The sequence below is a fragment of the Zingiber officinale genome, chromosome 6A (genome assembly GCF_018446385.1).
Source record: "Zingiber officinale cultivar Zhangliang chromosome 6A, Zo_v1.1, whole genome shotgun sequence".
Taxonomy (NCBI): domain Eukaryota; kingdom Viridiplantae; phylum Streptophyta; class Magnoliopsida; order Zingiberales; family Zingiberaceae; genus Zingiber; species Zingiber officinale.
This window is the reverse complement of record NC_055997.1, coordinates 139,459,546-139,476,983: the sequence shown is the minus strand read 5'-3', so window position 1 is coordinate 139,476,983 and position 17,438 is coordinate 139,459,546. Positions and strand designations below refer to the sequence as shown.

General features: G+C 35.3%; 1 protein-coding gene across 1 annotated transcript in view; it reads left to right on the top strand.

Annotated features, from left to right (window-relative positions):
* LOC121995395 (diacylglycerol O-acyltransferase 1-like) overlaps positions 1–6,438 on the top strand; it is a 31,557-nt gene extending 25,119 nt beyond the window's left edge. The window contains exons 6-11 of the mRNA XM_042549144.1: positions 2,815–2,926; positions 4,542–4,640; positions 5,427–5,528; positions 5,631–5,767; positions 6,089–6,170; positions 6,307–6,438. Of these exons, the coding sequence (XP_042405078.1) occupies positions 2,815–2,926; positions 4,542–4,640; positions 5,427–5,528; positions 5,631–5,767; positions 6,089–6,170; positions 6,307–6,438 (664 nt within the window). The remainder of the gene's footprint in view (positions 1–2,814; positions 2,927–4,541; positions 4,641–5,426; positions 5,529–5,630; positions 5,768–6,088; positions 6,171–6,306) is intronic.
* Positions 6,439–17,438: the final 11,000 nt, after the last annotated feature.

The following is a 17,438-nucleotide window of genomic DNA, read 5'->3' as shown; positions in this document are numbered from 1 at the left end:
TTAAAATTAACTAACTTAGACCGTTTGGGTGACATAGCAAAATAGCAAAACAATGCTGTTCACTAAAATAATTTTAGGACAAGGAGAACCATTAACCGGTGCACAAATGCACATAAGACTTGCAAAATTGAACTACTGGATAGTTATAAAGACTAAACATATATTTGAGTGAGCCTTATCAGTCTTGAAACTCCATGCTTTGATTATTTGGAGAGATCCATAAAAATTTTATGGTATTTGAAAAAAAAAAATTGTATTAGGATAGAGGTCACTCAAAAATATGGGCTATATTAATACTCAATATACACTCTCGTAGGCAGAAAGATCGAGCCATGGTGTCATTCTAGTAGGTAATTTGAGTTTCTGAGATTGTTATATTCAAATTAAGTGCAACAAAGTATAAGGCTATGACCCTGGCTACATGAAAGCTTATCTAGATTAAATGGTTGATGAGCATTTTGGGATATACTCCTATAGAGTGGAGAGTCTATGAAGCGATGTTAAGACAACCAACTTGCCATATACATGCTTGTAATCAAGTGGTTCATGGGAGGACACAACATAGAGATTGATTTCGCATTCATTAGATATAAGGTGAAATTCAATAAATTGTCAAGTCATTGGTTGGCATTTATTGATTAGTTAGTGGATTTGCTAAGTCTTTAAGAGGTCCTAGGACCGGCTATATTGGTAACAAGAAGAGTATCTAGAATATCTTTTAAGTCTGCTTGAGGGGAGTGGGAAGTGTTAGAGATCTAAAACTTGGTGTACGAAGTTGCCACCAATGTGGGGTCTCGGGTAAGGGTTAGACCACATTCGGTTAATTGTATGCAGCCTTACTTGTATTTTTGCAAGAGGTTGTTTCCGCGACTCGAACACGTGACATCAAGGTCACATGACAGCAACTTTACCGTTCTGTCAATGCTCCCCTTCGGGAAAGTGTGATTTACTTGTAAATAATAGGGAGCTACTCATAATCATGGTTTAAAGTGTCGTGTCGAGACAATCGAAAAGGGCGAAACATCTTGTTTGCACCTTGCTACCGGCACCGGCACGATCCCGACACCAAACCTGCGATAGCTGCGACGTGTTGCGCGACCCTGTGGCCGCAGAAGAGTTGTCACTCAACCCCGCACAATAGCGGAGGGGTCGCATAACCCTTCCGCTGTCGCCGCGGAGGCGTCGCGCAACCTGCGGTTGCTGCAGAGGAGTCGCACGACTACCACGATCGCGCCGGAGGAGTCACTCGATCCCCACGGCCATGGCTGAGGGGTCGCGCAACCTCGCGGCAATGACGAAGTCGTGCGAGCTCGTGAGTGATGTCGGATTTTGGATTTTTTTTAATTAAACTTAGGTTAATTATTTTAATCAACTCCTAGCTATGATGGAGATAATCTAAAGATGCTTTATTAAATCCTAATAAAATTATCTAATTAATTTTATATTTCATTTATTTTAATTTAAAAATTATGATAAAATTTTCATTTATTTATTTATCTATTTTCATATCTTTTTCTTTTTTTTTAAAGATTATTTTTTTATATTGTTTATTTTTAAAATATTTATATTAAATATTTTATTTTTTAATTAATATATTTTATATTTAAAAAATACCGAAACTATATCGGTACGGCACGATATGGTACTGAAATCGTATCGTTCCGGTCCAAGATCGAAACCTCGGCACGGGTCGAAATTTTAAACTTTGCTCATAATAACATATAACACATTTTTTTGTTGATGAATAAGAAACACAAATAAAGGACTACTTGTGGCATAAAACTCTAATATTTTCTCATTAATTTCTTCAGACATATTTTTATCTTTCCTGAAATTTATGTTTCAATAATAATTATGGCATTTGCAAGAATACTTTTCTTGTTCTGGTTCTATTTTGGTAGTACAACAAGTGTTATGACTCTCAAAAATTTAGGGTTAATTAAATGGTACTTATCCAGCCTCAAGGTATTTTAAATCACATTTATTTTAATTACATTAAATATTTGTTCTATATTTTATAGTAACCCTATAAATTCATTCATTCTCGAAAATATTTATGATGGTAATTCACTTCAATGCTTATTCAAAAAGATATATATTCCCATTACCTTTCGCTTCTTATTTCGAGCTCTTGAAATTGTTTAACTTTACTCATACGTCTCCTATAATATGAAGATGGCTCTAATTCCATATATCTATATGGCTATACTTATGTTCCACTTCCTAAAGAGATGAATACTTTACTCTCGTTTATCCCAAAAGGGTGGTATAGTTTAAAATCTCCAATCTGTTACTATGGAGTAGAGAAAACTGTGAAGATTACTTATTGCTGGAATATTAACGAATAGCATGCACAAGAGACTCAAGAGTTGGTTCAAGACAACAATTAAATTAATAGTTAGGAGGATAATTTGGTTGGTTGTTTCCTTTGTAAGAATCATTATTAAAATTTAAGAGGTCTTTAGCACATCCCCAAGGAGATGAGCAGTAGCTAAATTAAGAAATGAAAAGAATGCAATCTCCATATTTCTTCTATAATACCAATATAATTATCAAGCCAACGGTTGCTTTAACAGAACTTACTCTCTGCATGCTTCCAGTAGATCCTGATACAAATATTTTGTAATGTCTGTACACATTGTGGTCTTATAAACAATATTTTTCTTTAACATGTCACACTATTTCATTGTCTTCATTTTTTTGGACATATTTTGGAGAAATTCCAGAAAATTACCACTACATTAGAGAATTAAGTAAGCATATGCTTGCTACCAGATTGTGGTTAGATATCACTAATAAACTGTTTCATAGCAGGTATGATTCTTCAGTTTTATCTGGCTTCTTGTTAATGTTCATTGCCAGCATAGTATGGTTGAAGCTTGTGTCCTATGCACATACCAATTATGATATACGAATGCTATCTCAGGTATTTATCCTTCTAAAACTTCAATAGTTGCTCCGAAATGACAAAATTAGGATATATTGTTTCTATTTATATTGCATCTGGTTTTTTTTTTTATTATTTTGTTAATAATTACATCTATAATATTATTGTATACATATGATTAAAATGGTTAAGAAATGATCCTGACTGACACATTACTTAGCTTGAGAGCATTCTATATATTGGTGAAATAATAACTTCAATTCATCACTCTGAAAACAACCACAGATATTCCATCACTAATTTCACCATTAGCGGTCTTTATTTGAATGTGGAAATGCAAAGGCATGTAATGGCATGTATATAGAAGCAAGCCCCATTTTGGTGGAAACAAGTTTTGAATCTAAGTCCTTGGCAATAACTTCTAAGGTCTTTACACACTTTATAAGTTGACATCTTGTAATCTTAGACACATGGTGTTAATCAATATCAGTGCTGGTCAAAGTGTTCCTTCCAATTGTCGATGATACTAATATCATGTTGGCTCTGCCTCCCATGATGATAGTTTTCATGGTACTAATTGCGAGGGAGTTTGCCTTGATCAAAATCAACCAGAAAGAAAAATTCTTTTTTCATGGTGGAGCAATTATATTTATCGTTCACAAGTGTAGATGATACACTATGAAAAAGCGTAACAAGGGTAGGAGGAGGATGAATTGGAGCTCCGATAGCCACAAAGAAGAAGAATGATGTTGGAGTTGGAGAAATTTAGAAGCATTCATATTTTGTACCCATGTCTATTCCAATTTTAACGATGTTCATCTAAGTCCAACTCCTAGTAGTTAACTAACATATATTTATAGATATGTGGAGCAATTAGTTTCAAAATGAGATATCTTGGAAGCATTATTTAATTTGTGTCTTGGTGAATCATGGGGTTGATATCGCTAGGATGCTGCAAGAATAGAGAATCAATACTCCCATTCGATGTACAACCCTTATTATTAGTAAAGTATAATCATTAGTGAAGATGCTTGTTATTTATTTGGTACCTTATTGCTCTAATTTAGTTTGATTGGACTTCTAATTGCTATTGACTTATATATAAAGCTAATCAAGTTAAGTAGAAGGAATTATAAAACCCCTTTGAGTTGATCTCAAAACATGCTGATGTGTGCCAAGTATCGATATGGTACAGTACGGAAACTGTACCATCAGTACAGAATAATACTTTATATCTTGCATATGCATATATTCACTTTTGGAATCTGAAAGGGTAATGTTTGGACATAGGTTAATAGAAATCATAGGTGCCCACATTGGACCAACCATTGTTTGTAGGAGTATTTGATTGACGTGTAACTTTTATTATTATTATTATTATTATTATTATTATTATTATTCTTCAATCTCTTAATAATCTGAAATGCTCCTCTGTTAAGTCTACATTGTAGAGCATGTTTGTTCTTGTCAGTTTGGAGTGATTGTTCTATTCCATATTTTTTTTCCTTTTTTAGCTTGGTAAAATTAAATTGATTTCTTTTTTCTTACTTGTAATTTTTTCCACAACTTTTTTTTTTTCATCTGTGAGATGAAACATCAAGTTAGCTATTTAACATTTCTCTATTTATCTAATAATTTGTTTCTTTATCCTTAGGAAGACAAGTCTTATAGTTTTTCAGGCCTCAGTAACGAAGAAGGTGTTAGCTTCAATCAGTTAGCATACTTTATGTTTGCTCCAACACTTTGTTATCAGGTATTTCAATTGGCTATACATTCACTTATCTTTTTACTACCGATGAATTCCAAAGAATTAATTTCCCTACTGGTATGCAATACAATATGTAGTTTTCTTTTTTCACTCTAAAAAACTCGGTTCTCTATTTTTCTTAAGATCCATGTAAAATGCCTTCCGTAGCTAAACTTAATGGATGTTTGGTTAGATATATTAACTTCTAAAGGGATTCATCCCATGTATTGACTTATTCAAGAACCCTTATTTGCATAATTATGCAGTATATATATATATATATACTGCATAATTATTAGTTACCATATTTATATATATTAATTACCATAACTGCATATATTAGTTACCATATTATTAGTACAAATTAGTTAATAGATATATGTTAATTTATCAATTAGTCTAATTATAATTTTCTAAAATTAAATCCCATGTTTGTATATAAATATGTCTCACTTTTTAATAAAGACATACTTTTTATCTCATCTTTACACAGCTATAGTGTACCATATTGGTCCTATATGTATCCTGTTGTATTGTTGTCTCTTAAGAATAACAAGACACTAACTCACCCCCTTCAATAAATACAAGTAGAAAGGATTTCCTAATCTGATTTTTCATTTTAGTTGTATGGTTTATGATATTCACTTTATCTCGCTTTCTACTAGTTTCATCTTCTTGTACTCCTAAATCCAGAGTAAAAATAATTTTTGTAGGTATAATCTTTACTGACATAAGCTTGGTCTATCAACGGATATACTGATGTTGATTTTCTATGATTCTCATGCTGTGTAGCAAAACTATCCCCGTACAATGTCCATTAGAAAGGGTTGGGTTACCCGTCAACTTATTAAGTGGGTGATCTGTACAGGTGTAATGGGCTTTATCATTGAGCAAGTAAGCCATTGTTTTGGTTGCTAGTACTTGTTTTTCTTTTCCCTTTCTGAAAACTTCTAATACTTCATATTACTTGGTTGCTTCCCTTTTTTCCTTCTGCAGTACATGAATCCAATTGTGAAGCAGTCTCAACATCCCTTAAAAGTGAATCTTCTGTATGCTATAGAAAGAGTCTTAAAATTGTCAGTTCCAACATTGTATGTGTGGCTTTGTATGTTCTATGGCTTTTTTCATCTATGGTAAGTTATATAAGTGCATCAAAGTAAAATTCAGGGTTGGCATTAGAGTTATATGAAATACTAATTTCGCTTGAAGTTACCTAGAAATGCACAAGTCAGATTCACGAATTGAACAAGACATAAACTCTACTTAGTGCCAATGTTGGCATTTATCAGTTGTCAAAATCCCGTTTGTGTAGTAATGGGTTGAATACATTTAGGAATGTCTATAATAAATTATTGGCTAATTAAGTCTTGTAGTTTGTCTTTTACAATAAAAAATATAGTTATTAGAAAGTTCGATATTTATTTCATCAACTAAACGTTTTCTTCTCTTTGTAGGTTAAATATTCTGGCTGAGCTCCTTCTCTTTGGTGATCGTGAGTTCTACAAAGACTGGTGGAATGCAAAAACAGTTGAAGAGGTAGTGAAAGTTTGAACTCGTTTTGTATTTTTATTCTGTGATGCAGTTTGACTACTTTATATATAGGAGAAATATAAAAGTGTCAATGATTTTAACTATTTCTTCTCTTTATGCATGACTTTTTTGGGATCACAAGTATTGGAGAATGTGGAACATGGTACGTCTTTGCATAATCACCCTAAGTTTTGCACGATTGATAGATGATTCTATTTGTCTTTACATAAAATTCTACGCCTCTTTATTTGTTTTTTTAAGGAAAAGGATTTAAGTGACTTAAGGTCACTTTGTTTTTTAATGGTTGTACTTCATAGTTCATGATGGATAAGTATTCTTACCATTTCAAGCATATCATTTTTTTTTGTATTTTAGTACATTTTATGATTTATTTTTATTTAATATTTAAAATATAATGGACAAAAATCAACAGGGTGTCCTTTTGTTCTGAAAAGTCAAAACAGTGAAATATCCTTATTTTGGTGTTGTTGTAACCGTTACAACCATACCTACTACAATATAAAGTAGATTGCCCAAACTTGATCATAATTATTGATTACAGTTATGTCAAAATACTCAATAAAATTGTTCAAACTTAGATCAAAATCACTTTAATTCGGTTAAAATTACTTTAAAATTATTGTAGCAACTATTGCATAACTACCACACTATTGTAATAGCTATATTGTTAGTGTTAGTCCTTAGAGCTAATTATGAGATGATTGACAAGGGAACTTTTGTATCATATTTCATTAATAAAAGACAAAGTTTATGGTTATTATATTTACTTCAGATCGGTGCCAGATAAATAAGTATAATAATGTCCTAAGGTAGTAAGTTCTAGTTTACAATATATCAATTGTTGAATTGATTGTGGGAGGTTGTCGACATAAATAGAGAACACTATTCTTAATTATTCCTAGTTAATTATTAAGATACAAGAACAATATTAATACGTTGAGACTAGCATGTATGTTAATTGATGACTTATTCTCACAAGTTATGGATATAAGATATTAAGTCGACACATGAGCATATTTAGAGAATCTATACTGGACAACCTTGATATCAGAGGAGAATTGTACCAACAATCTCCCCAAAAGAATGATTGCACTTGCAATCTCCATGTATTGTCAAACATCGAAATCCAAACATCAATACTTAAGCCTAGTCAACCTGGTCAACCTTGACCCAGGGGATATTGCACCAATAATCTCCCCTTTCTGATGTTGGACAATACCTTTAAGTTAGGCTAATCTCATAGCCTCAACTTCCTTTCCTGCCAAAGTATGAATGAGGGTTTCCTTCATTCTCCCCCTTTCTTAGAGGGCAAACTCCCTCTTTAGGTAATAAAAGCCTAACTTAAACCCTATATTCTCCTTCTATTGACACACATCAAAAAGAACTCTTCCCCTGAAGAGTTACTCACCGTTGGTCACAACTTCACTCATTGGGCACAACACTACAATAAAGGTCCCATACTCTTCATTGTATCCAATGCTCACCCTTGAGCATTAACCAATCCAACAATGAAGGTCCCATGCCCTTCACTGTATTAAATGCTCACCCTGGAGTATTATTCCACATTATGATACTCATCCTAGAGCACTCACAACGACACACTGAAGATATTAACTCTCCATTATGTTTCAGTGCTCAACCTTGAGCATTGTTTGTCTAAACAAATGTTTAACCACCTTCAATGGTTTTAGAAAATAAATTTTCAATGTCTTTAAAGAGTAATTCCCCCTAAATGCATGCCCACAACTTCTGTTATTGCACTAACAATGACTTGGAATCCTTAAATCTTTAGGAAATCCAAATTTAGAAGTTTTGAGGTTCAAAAATTTAATAATGAAACCAAACCTCAACCTAAACTTCTACTTAGTCTTTCTTAACCAATCCAATCTTGTTTTTATCATGAAAACTCCCCCTAAATATATACAAATGTATTTTTAGGGGTTATGAATGATTATCTAGACTAAAATTGGTTTAAAATGTTGAAACTAAGCCTTCCCAACCAAAATCAACATTTCAATCGATTACTGGATTGATTCAATAGGTGTGGATCGATTGGTGGATTGATTTAGCGAGCTTTTGCTCACGATACCAGCCTTTTCAATCGATCACCCAATTGATTGAGGCACTCCAATCGATCAATTTCATTTCAGTGAATTTCAGAAACTCCCCAAATATTCTATAAAATTTCAAAAATTCTAAAAATTCATGTAGAAATTACTTAGGGTATATTCTATTAAAGAAAAATAGTTTTCTATGAAAATACTTTCTATTTTCAAAGATTGACACAAACTTGAAAACTTGCAAAAACTTCAATGTTTTCTTTAAGTTTGTGTCTAACTTTTCAATGATGGTTACTATCAAAAGACAGTCTTCACCAAGGTTTTCCAAAGTGTATTTGAAATCATTTTCAAAACCAATATCGAACCATATATGTTCTTTGGGTTCAATGCACATGACTTGTACATTAGCTTTCCCAATGATTGGAAAACACACAACTATGTGTTTTGATGAACCTAAAACTCAACTAGATGCACTAAATCAACATCTTGAGTTTTGTTCATCGTCCTACCATCTCACTTGTATCTAATGTGCACTAGAACACATAAAAGCCACCTTATAAGTCTTTGTGAGATGTAAAGTTTGGTTTTGCTCTAAACTAGGGATCATGCATATCTATCTAGGTATTTTGGGAATTTTGAACATCCACCAAGGATATTACTTGTTAATAAATGCCATTAGTCCTTAATTGTAAGGAATTAAAAATAATGCATGATGTGCTATGACATACATCAAAATAAATAAGTTTCAAAAGAAAATTTCCTATAACTACATGATGTATATATGACATGACATGGTATTTTTGTGTTTTTCATAATAAAGCATGAATGCAAAAATGATGCCATGGCATGCGATAGTCAAACAAAGCATGGTAGTTTAGCTTAAATAAAGTACCTAGATTATCTATCTAAGTGTCCTTAAATCCTTAGCTAAACCTAAAATTAACCTAGATTGCCCCTTATCTATTCATGAAAATGCCAAAATCTAAATTGACATTTCTTTAACCCATGATTAAATTGTGCCAATTTAAAATAAAATCAAAAATTTCAAATTATGCCACATTTTACTCTTTTAAAGAGTAAATGAATAATCTATTTCAATTTCAAAGGTTAATAATAACCTTGAAAATGCTCCCCGAGTGTCAACTTCATCAAAGTTGGGTTAACTACCTTTCCAATTTGAGTTGACACTCTCTAACCCATCTAAGGGGTAGAGAAAATGCTCCTGGGAACCCAAAACCTATTCGTGCTCCTTGGATGCTCTAGGTACTCACTAGGGATAACTTCCCTAGATACCTTCCTAATGACCTTGTTAGGCTTCTTTGAAGCCTTCATCATCTTTTCTAGGTCAACTCTAGGGATTGCTTCCCTTGTGACATTCTTAATGACTTTCTTAGACTTCTTTGAAGTCTTAGTCACATTTGTTACAAAAATGCTCTTAGGGATAACTTCCCTAGTATTTTTAACTTGACCACTAGACCTAGACTTGGTTCCATAGCTATATGGAACCCTATGATAAGAAGGCATATCCTTCTTTGTTTTAGGTTTGTATCCCAAACCCCTATGACCGTTGGATGACCCTTGTTGTTTTCCTTGTTAGTTGGTACTCGGAATACCGTTCTAGTTCCCCTGTATAAAAATTTTGTACAAGCATAGAACTATTCTAGCTACCCATATGCTCTACTGAAGTTAAATTTAGATTGCAAACGATGCTTAATATTATTAATCCAAATTGTCCTTCAGAAGTTAAACTTGGATTAGAAATAATACTTAACATTTTTACTCCAAGTTTGACCGATGTCATCTTCCTAAGTTAAACCATATTACAGAAGTTAATCAAATATCTATTTCAAAGATCGACTTCCAGGTTAAACATGGCAAGGTACTAGGCCGTCTTTGGTATGAGATCATCCACCACTTCCTAGACAAAATCTTTCAAAGAAATAGAATATTTAACTTCTTACAGTAAACTAGGTTTAACTACAGAGATCTCGATAGAAGCATAATATCAAAACATGAAATCGAAAAATAAAATCGATAACAAAATGATAACCTAAAACCGATAACCTCTTGTGTTTGGTTTTTCAAGATCTATACAAAAGATGAACTAGTTATGATGCGGAAACTAATAACTAGTTATACCTTTTGTAGCTTATAGACCTCTTGATTTCCTGTTGTATTCCTCTCATTCTCTTGGACGTCGTGTGGGCGACGATCTTCCAAGATGAAATCCACCCAATCTTCTTCCTTTACTTCCAAGTTTCGGCCACCAACTAACCTCCAAGGGATGCTAGACAAGAGAGCTTCCTTTTCTTCTTCTTCTCCTTCAAGTAACCGGCCATCAAGAGATCACCAAACTTGATGCCACCGACCTCCAAGGAAGAAAACAAAAGGAGAAGAGAAAAGGAAGAGGGCTGACCACCAATGGATTGGAAGAGAAGAATATAAGATGTGTTATCTCATGAGGCACCCCCTCCATCTCTTTTATAATCTTTGGTCTTGGCAAAAAAAGAAAATTTTAAACATAATTAAAACTTCCTTATTTTCCTTGCCAATGACTAAAAAGGAAAGTTTTAAAATAAAAAATTAAAACTTCCTTTTAATACTTGTCATGGTCGACCCTACACATGTCCTCCAAATAAGGAAAGTTTTAAACATAAAATTAAAACTTCCTTATTTGTTTCCGGTAAGAAACTTTTAATAAAAAATTTCTCTTTTAAATTCCTTGTTGGTTATAAAAGGAAAATTTTATAAATTAAAATCTCTCTTTTAAAAACATGTGGATGGTTACAAAAAAGAAAAATTTTATCAAAAAATTAAAATCTTTCTTTTAACTACAAATAAGAAAAGATATCAAACCTCTCTCTTAATCCTTTGTAGAAAGCTATAAAAGAAAAGATTTTAAAATTTAAAAAACTCTCTTTTAAAACCATGGTTTCCACAAAAGGAAAGATTTTAAAATTTAAAATACCCTTTTAATTTTTATGTGGCCGACCACCTAGCATGGGCTCCAAGCTTGGCCAACTATGTAACACCCCAAATTTCATTATTTTGAGTTCAAAAAAGTGCTTATAAATATTTAGAAATACTTTATAAATATTCTAGAGACTTTTAGAAATTTTTAGAGTATTTTTATAGAATTTTCGGAGGTCGTTTGGTATTTTTATCAAAAGAAATAAAGTTGCGGCAAAAAACTGTCAGGCCAAGGTTCGACACTGGAACCCCTTAGTAAGCAAAGTCTTAAGAATGTTAGGATGACCAGATGCCTCAGCAGGAGTATGCTGGAAGAAAAGAGAGCAGAATAATTTTATGCAGAGAAAAGTTAATAAATACCCTTAGGTATAAATAGAAGAACTTAAGTGAAATAAGGGGATTCTCGACCTAATTTCGCCTCTTTCTTTTGTGCGTGGACGTAAGCAAAGCGCGAGGATCTCAAGTTTCACCAGAATCCTAGAGAGGTTTCATGTTAGTAAGTTCAAGATAATACGGTAAATACTGCTCACCTGCAGTAAGAGGTGTTTTCCATTGATTTCTCATCGTAGAAATATTATATGTGCAGATTTTCTTTTGTGTTCTATGCATGATCGTAGAAATTTCCATGTTTCAAGTTAAGTTAAGAAAAAATGAGTTTAAGGAAATTAAATGCTTGTATATGCTTGTTGCCTTGAGTTAAACATGTTTTAGTTCCTCTATTGATACAAAAGTAATTACGCATGTTTATCTATACTATCAGTGTAAGTAATAGTAAAGATTCTAGCATGAAAAGTATTTTAAAAGCATGTTTGCACATTTCGAGTTTTTTTTTCTTTGTGAGCTAGATAGTACTTACTAAGCCTTGTTGCTTACTAGTTGCATTTCCTCTTACTACAGATAAAGGAAAATGAAAACAATAGTGAAGGAAGGCGACAAGGGGATGCGTGATGGTGTGTGTGTGATGCCTGGACTATGGAAAGCCTTGGGAATTCGTTGGGAGCGAATTAAGATTTCTTTTAAAATTGCTAGTAAAAATTTTAGAGATTTTACTTTTTAATTATTGTTAAGAGGATGTCATAAATTGTTAGTTTTGCATGGGTCGAGTGTCATCTAATATTTCTGTTATTAATGGTTGAATAGACTAGTTTTTGTGGATGGTTGCTAGATATTATGATTCCATATTTTCCTGAGATTGATGTTTTTTGGCACATGAGGTATACTGTTTGATACATTGTATGTAGATTAGTTTTAAAGAGTGCAAGAAATTTATTATGGCCCTTTGCATGCAATTATAGTTAGAGATGCTTTAACTGCTTTAGAATTATGAGTTGAGTGTTGAAATGAATCACTTACGTCCTTTATGTGTTGCATGTTTAGTAAGAATGTATTAAGAAGCTAGTGGTACTTATGCTACTTAACTGCATGTTATGATGTCACTCACCGTAAGAACCAAATTAGTGGAAAAGTTCTGCATCTAAGTTTGAAAAATTTTATGTACTATTATCATTAGCATAAGCAACACTGGTTAAGTAAAGTTCATAGATAAGTACCGTTCACCCTAGAGAGCACTAGGAGGGTGGACGTTACAGGTTGGTATCAGAGTCGTTCCCATTCTCCAGCATCACACACATCAGCATCAGCCTTGCCGTCTTCAAGTAAGAATGTATTTATACTTTCTTTTATGCTTTTCCTTTAGTGCTTGCAGTATTGAGAAATATTTAGAAGTACCTACTCATATGTGTTTAAAGTCAAGAATCATGCTTAAGTAAGATATATCTAGAAAGCATAGTGATGATTTCAAATTTTCTCTCTATATGATTAGATGGCAAGAAGAGGACGTCCCCGTACCGCTCGTACTGAGAACCGAGCTCAGGAGAACGAGGAGCCTAGAACAACTGCGACCAATCTTTTTGAAGTTGTTGCTCAACTCCAGAGATAAGTAGCAGAGCAACAACAAGTGATTGTCAATCTGATGGCTAATCAGCAGCCAGTCCCTAACACTCCCCCAATTGTAAACATGGAGACTCCAGTGGTGACTGAGGTTCCACCAGCTGCCCCGGAAGTCGCCACAGGGGTTAAAAGACAAGAAGCATACCTTATCCAATGGCTGAGGTTGAAATCGGAAAGTTTCTCGGGCACGACTGAGCCCTGGGATTCCCAGGCTTGGTTCAAAATGCTAGAGAGCACAATGGAGCTTTTTGACCGGCCAGAAGTCGAGAAGGTCAAGTGTGCCTCTTTCTGCCTGTCTGGAGATGCTCGCATGTTGTGGGAGAGAATTAAGAGCAAGAGAGCAGCCAACCTGATGAGTTGGGCTGACTTTGAGACAGAGTTCTATGAATAATTTTTTCATCTTTGAGTCACAAATAAACACTATGAAGAACTTATCGAGTTCAGACAAGGTGACCTGCCAATAGAAGAAGTAGTCAAAAGGTTCAATAGGCTAGCTCGTCTCTGCCCAGAGCTAGTAAGTACAGAGAGGGAGCGAATCAGACTGATGCTTTGAATGCTAAGACTAAAAATAACACTTAATGTGAGTAGTGGAACTCACCGGGTGCAGACTAGTGAAGAGCTGGTCAGTAGTGCATTAATTGCTGAGCACTATCTAAACAACATCAAGGCACAACAAACACAGCTCAAGCCAGTTAAGATAGAGGACAAGACGGTAGGGGATCAGAAATCCAGTCAAGTAATCAGAACTGGAAGGGCAAGGGTAACAAAAGGAAACAATGGAATTCAGGAGGTAACCAAAAGGGAGGTCCAACGAACAAGCAGACCAAGTTCCCTCCCTATCCTAAATGTGGGAGAGTATATCCAGGAGCCTGTCTTTTGGGTATGACTGGATGTTATTCGTGTGTTCAAGAAGGACATCTGGCTAAAGCATGTCCTAACAAGTTTAAGGCACCTCAGCAATAGCCAACGCAATACGGAGGCAGGCCTGCGCAGTTACACCACATGGCAACAACACTAGAGGGACCCTATCTCAGTCAGGAAAGGTTGGAGGCCCCACCAGTTTCAGCCAGTGTCAGAGTAATCTCCCTCACTAAAGAGGAAGCTGCTAGTGCTTCCACGATCGTAACAGGTCAAGTAGTTATTTTTCAGCATTTAGCTACTACACTATTTGATACTGGGGCGACCCATTCTTTTATATCAGTACCCTTTGCCAAAGAATTTCAGGTGCCTACAGATAGCATGAATTCTAAATTCTTGACGACCCTACCTTCTAGAGAAGTCATAGAGTCTAACCAGTGGCTCCGAGTTGTACCAGTCAGAATTTCAGACCGAGAGCTATATGTCGATCTGGTAGTCCTTGCGATGCAAGATTTCGATATCATTCTGGGTATGGATTTCCTCAGCAAGTATAGTGCCTCGGTGGACTGCCACAAAAGGAAAGTGATTTTCAGTCCAGAAGGTGAACCATCCTTTGAGTTCACCGGAGTCCTAAAGAGGAAGACCCTGAAATTTCTCTCTTCTCTAACAGCTCACCAGATGCTAGCTAAAGGGTGTGCTGGTTTTCTTGCATACATTGTGAATGCAGAAGAAAAGAAAGGACTCAAGCAGGAGGATGTTCGGGTGGTCTGTGAGTATCCAGAGGTATTTCCAGAAGAGCTACCTAGACTACCTCCCAACAGAGAAGTGGAGTTTGAAATTGAGTTGGTTCCTGGTACCGATCCAATTTCAAAAGCTCCGTATCGGATATCTCCAGCAGAGCTGAAAGAGGTATAAGAACAATTTCAGGAGCTGCTTGACAAATGTTTCATCCACCCCAGTCATTCACCATGGGGAGCTCCAATGTTGTTCGTTAAGAAGAAAGACGGATCTATGCGGATGTGCATAGATTATAGAGCGCTGAACAAAGTAACAGTTAAGAACAAGTACCCTCTTCCCAGAATAGATGATCTCTTTGATCAGCTAAGAGGGGCCACAGTTTTCTCGAAGATAGATTTACGCTCGGGATATCACCAGCTGAAGGTTAAAGAAAGTGACATACCCAGAACAGCGTTCAGAACGAGATATGGCCACTATGAATTTGTAGTGATGCCGTTTGGAGTGACCAATGCTCCAGCAGTCTTTATGGAACTAATGAATCATGTCTTCAGGGAATATCTAGATAAATTCGTGATTGTGTTCATCGATGATATTTTGATATATTCACGAACTCTAGAGGACCATACTACACACTTGAGAATAGTACTGCAAATCCTTCAGCAGAAACAGCTCTATGCAAAATTCTCAAAGTGTGAGTTCTGGTTAGACCAAGTAGCATTCTTAGGCCACGTCATCTCGACATACCCCGATAGGAGGTAAGCTTATATCGACCGAAATACGCTTCCCAGGAGGAAGATATCTATACTGTAGTGAAGGTAGGCTAATATCGGCCGGGATATAACTTCAGGATGAAGGTAGGCTAATATCAGTCGGGACATACCCCGATAGGAGGTAAGCCTATATCGACCAAAATACGCCTCCCAAGGGAAAAATATATATATACTCTAAAGGGAGTAGGCTAATATCGGCCGGGACATACCTTCAAGATGAAGGTAGGCTAATATCGGCCGGGACATAACTTCAAGATGAAGGTAGGCTAACATCGGTCGGGGATAGCCTTTCAATGGGAGAGCCAGTACGGGCCGGTCGATCAATACCTTGGAAAGATACTGGATAAAATGCAGCTTATTAATATAAAAAGGATGCAAATAGAAGCTGCATGAAGTTGCATGAGAAAGGATCATAAATGAATATTTCAAAGAAGATAATTAACGAGGATATCTGTAATATGTAAATGCATGACAGGTATTATATACTTTGGCCGGAAATATGCTCCCAGATTATTTTGCAGGTACTAAACGACAAAGAAGGTACATCTGGGGTACAAAAAAGATTCCGTAAAAGTCATTCACCACAAGTACGCCGCTGATGTCGCGGGGAAAACCCGAAATGGGGATGGGGATCCCCAATTTTTCGAGGATGGGGCGGGTTTGGGGTGGGTATGGGAATACTATCCCCATCCCCCAACCCGCCCCGAATATTATTATTATTAATATCAATAAATAATAATAATATGATTTTTTTTAAAATATTAATAATAGTGTTAATATTAATATTAAAATTTTTGAAAATATTATTAATAATAATATTATTGATATTGATATTAATATTAATATTATCATTAATAATTATTATTAAATAATAATAATAATAATATAAATTAAATTTAGAAATGGGGCGGGGATGGGGAATCCCCGAACCCGTGGGTTCGGGTTCGGGGAATCTCCGAACCCGAAAAAATGGAAACGGGGCGGGGATGGGAATGGCAAACCCGCCCCCGCCCCGCCCCGTTGCCATCCCTAATCTGCTTTCCAATGTCCAGCCTGCTTGCAGATAAAGCACTTGCCTTTCGGCTTCTTCATTTCAGCTTTTTGTCCTGTACCCTGAGATTTATTCACCTTCTTTGCTGGGAAAATCTGTTTCTTCTTCTTCTTGCCTTTCGACTTAGAAGTAGAATCATTTTCAGCATAGTGAATCTGAGAACTGTGACGAAATATACCTTATGTTGCCTGTAGTTCTGTCAGAAGTTCCGCCAACGTATACTCCCTTTTGTTCATGTTATAGTTCAGGCGGAACTGCTCAAAACTTCTGGGTAGCGTTTGGAGAATTATATCGACCTAGGTTTCCCCATCGATTTCACCTCCAAGGACTTGTATTTCATTCAGATAGGCCATCATTTTGAGGATATAATCCCTTACGGGTGTTCCCTCAGACATGGTGGTCGTTATTAACTTTCTCATTGACTCTTGCCTAGCAGTCCAACTCTGGTGCCCAAAGAGTTCTTTGAGATTGTTCATTATATCATAAGAAGTTGGTAAATCTTGATGCTAATGTTGCAATACATTTGACATTAAAGCCAAAATGTAACACCGCGCCATCTCATCTGCTTTTACCCATTTCTTATGATACTCAATCTCCTCTGGGGTAGAATCACTATTAGGTGTATCTAGGCATACCTCTAACAGTACAAACTTATAGCTTTCAGCAGTTAAGATAATATCCAGGTTTCTTTTCCAATCTATATAGTTGGGACCAGTAAGTCTGTTCTCTTTCAATATAATAGTCAGTGGGTTGAAAGTCATCCTAAGATTCACAAAATAAGTTTTGATAGGACTCTAAATTTAGAATAATATTGATTCCTCAAACAATACTATTTAAATTTACCAACACCTCAAAA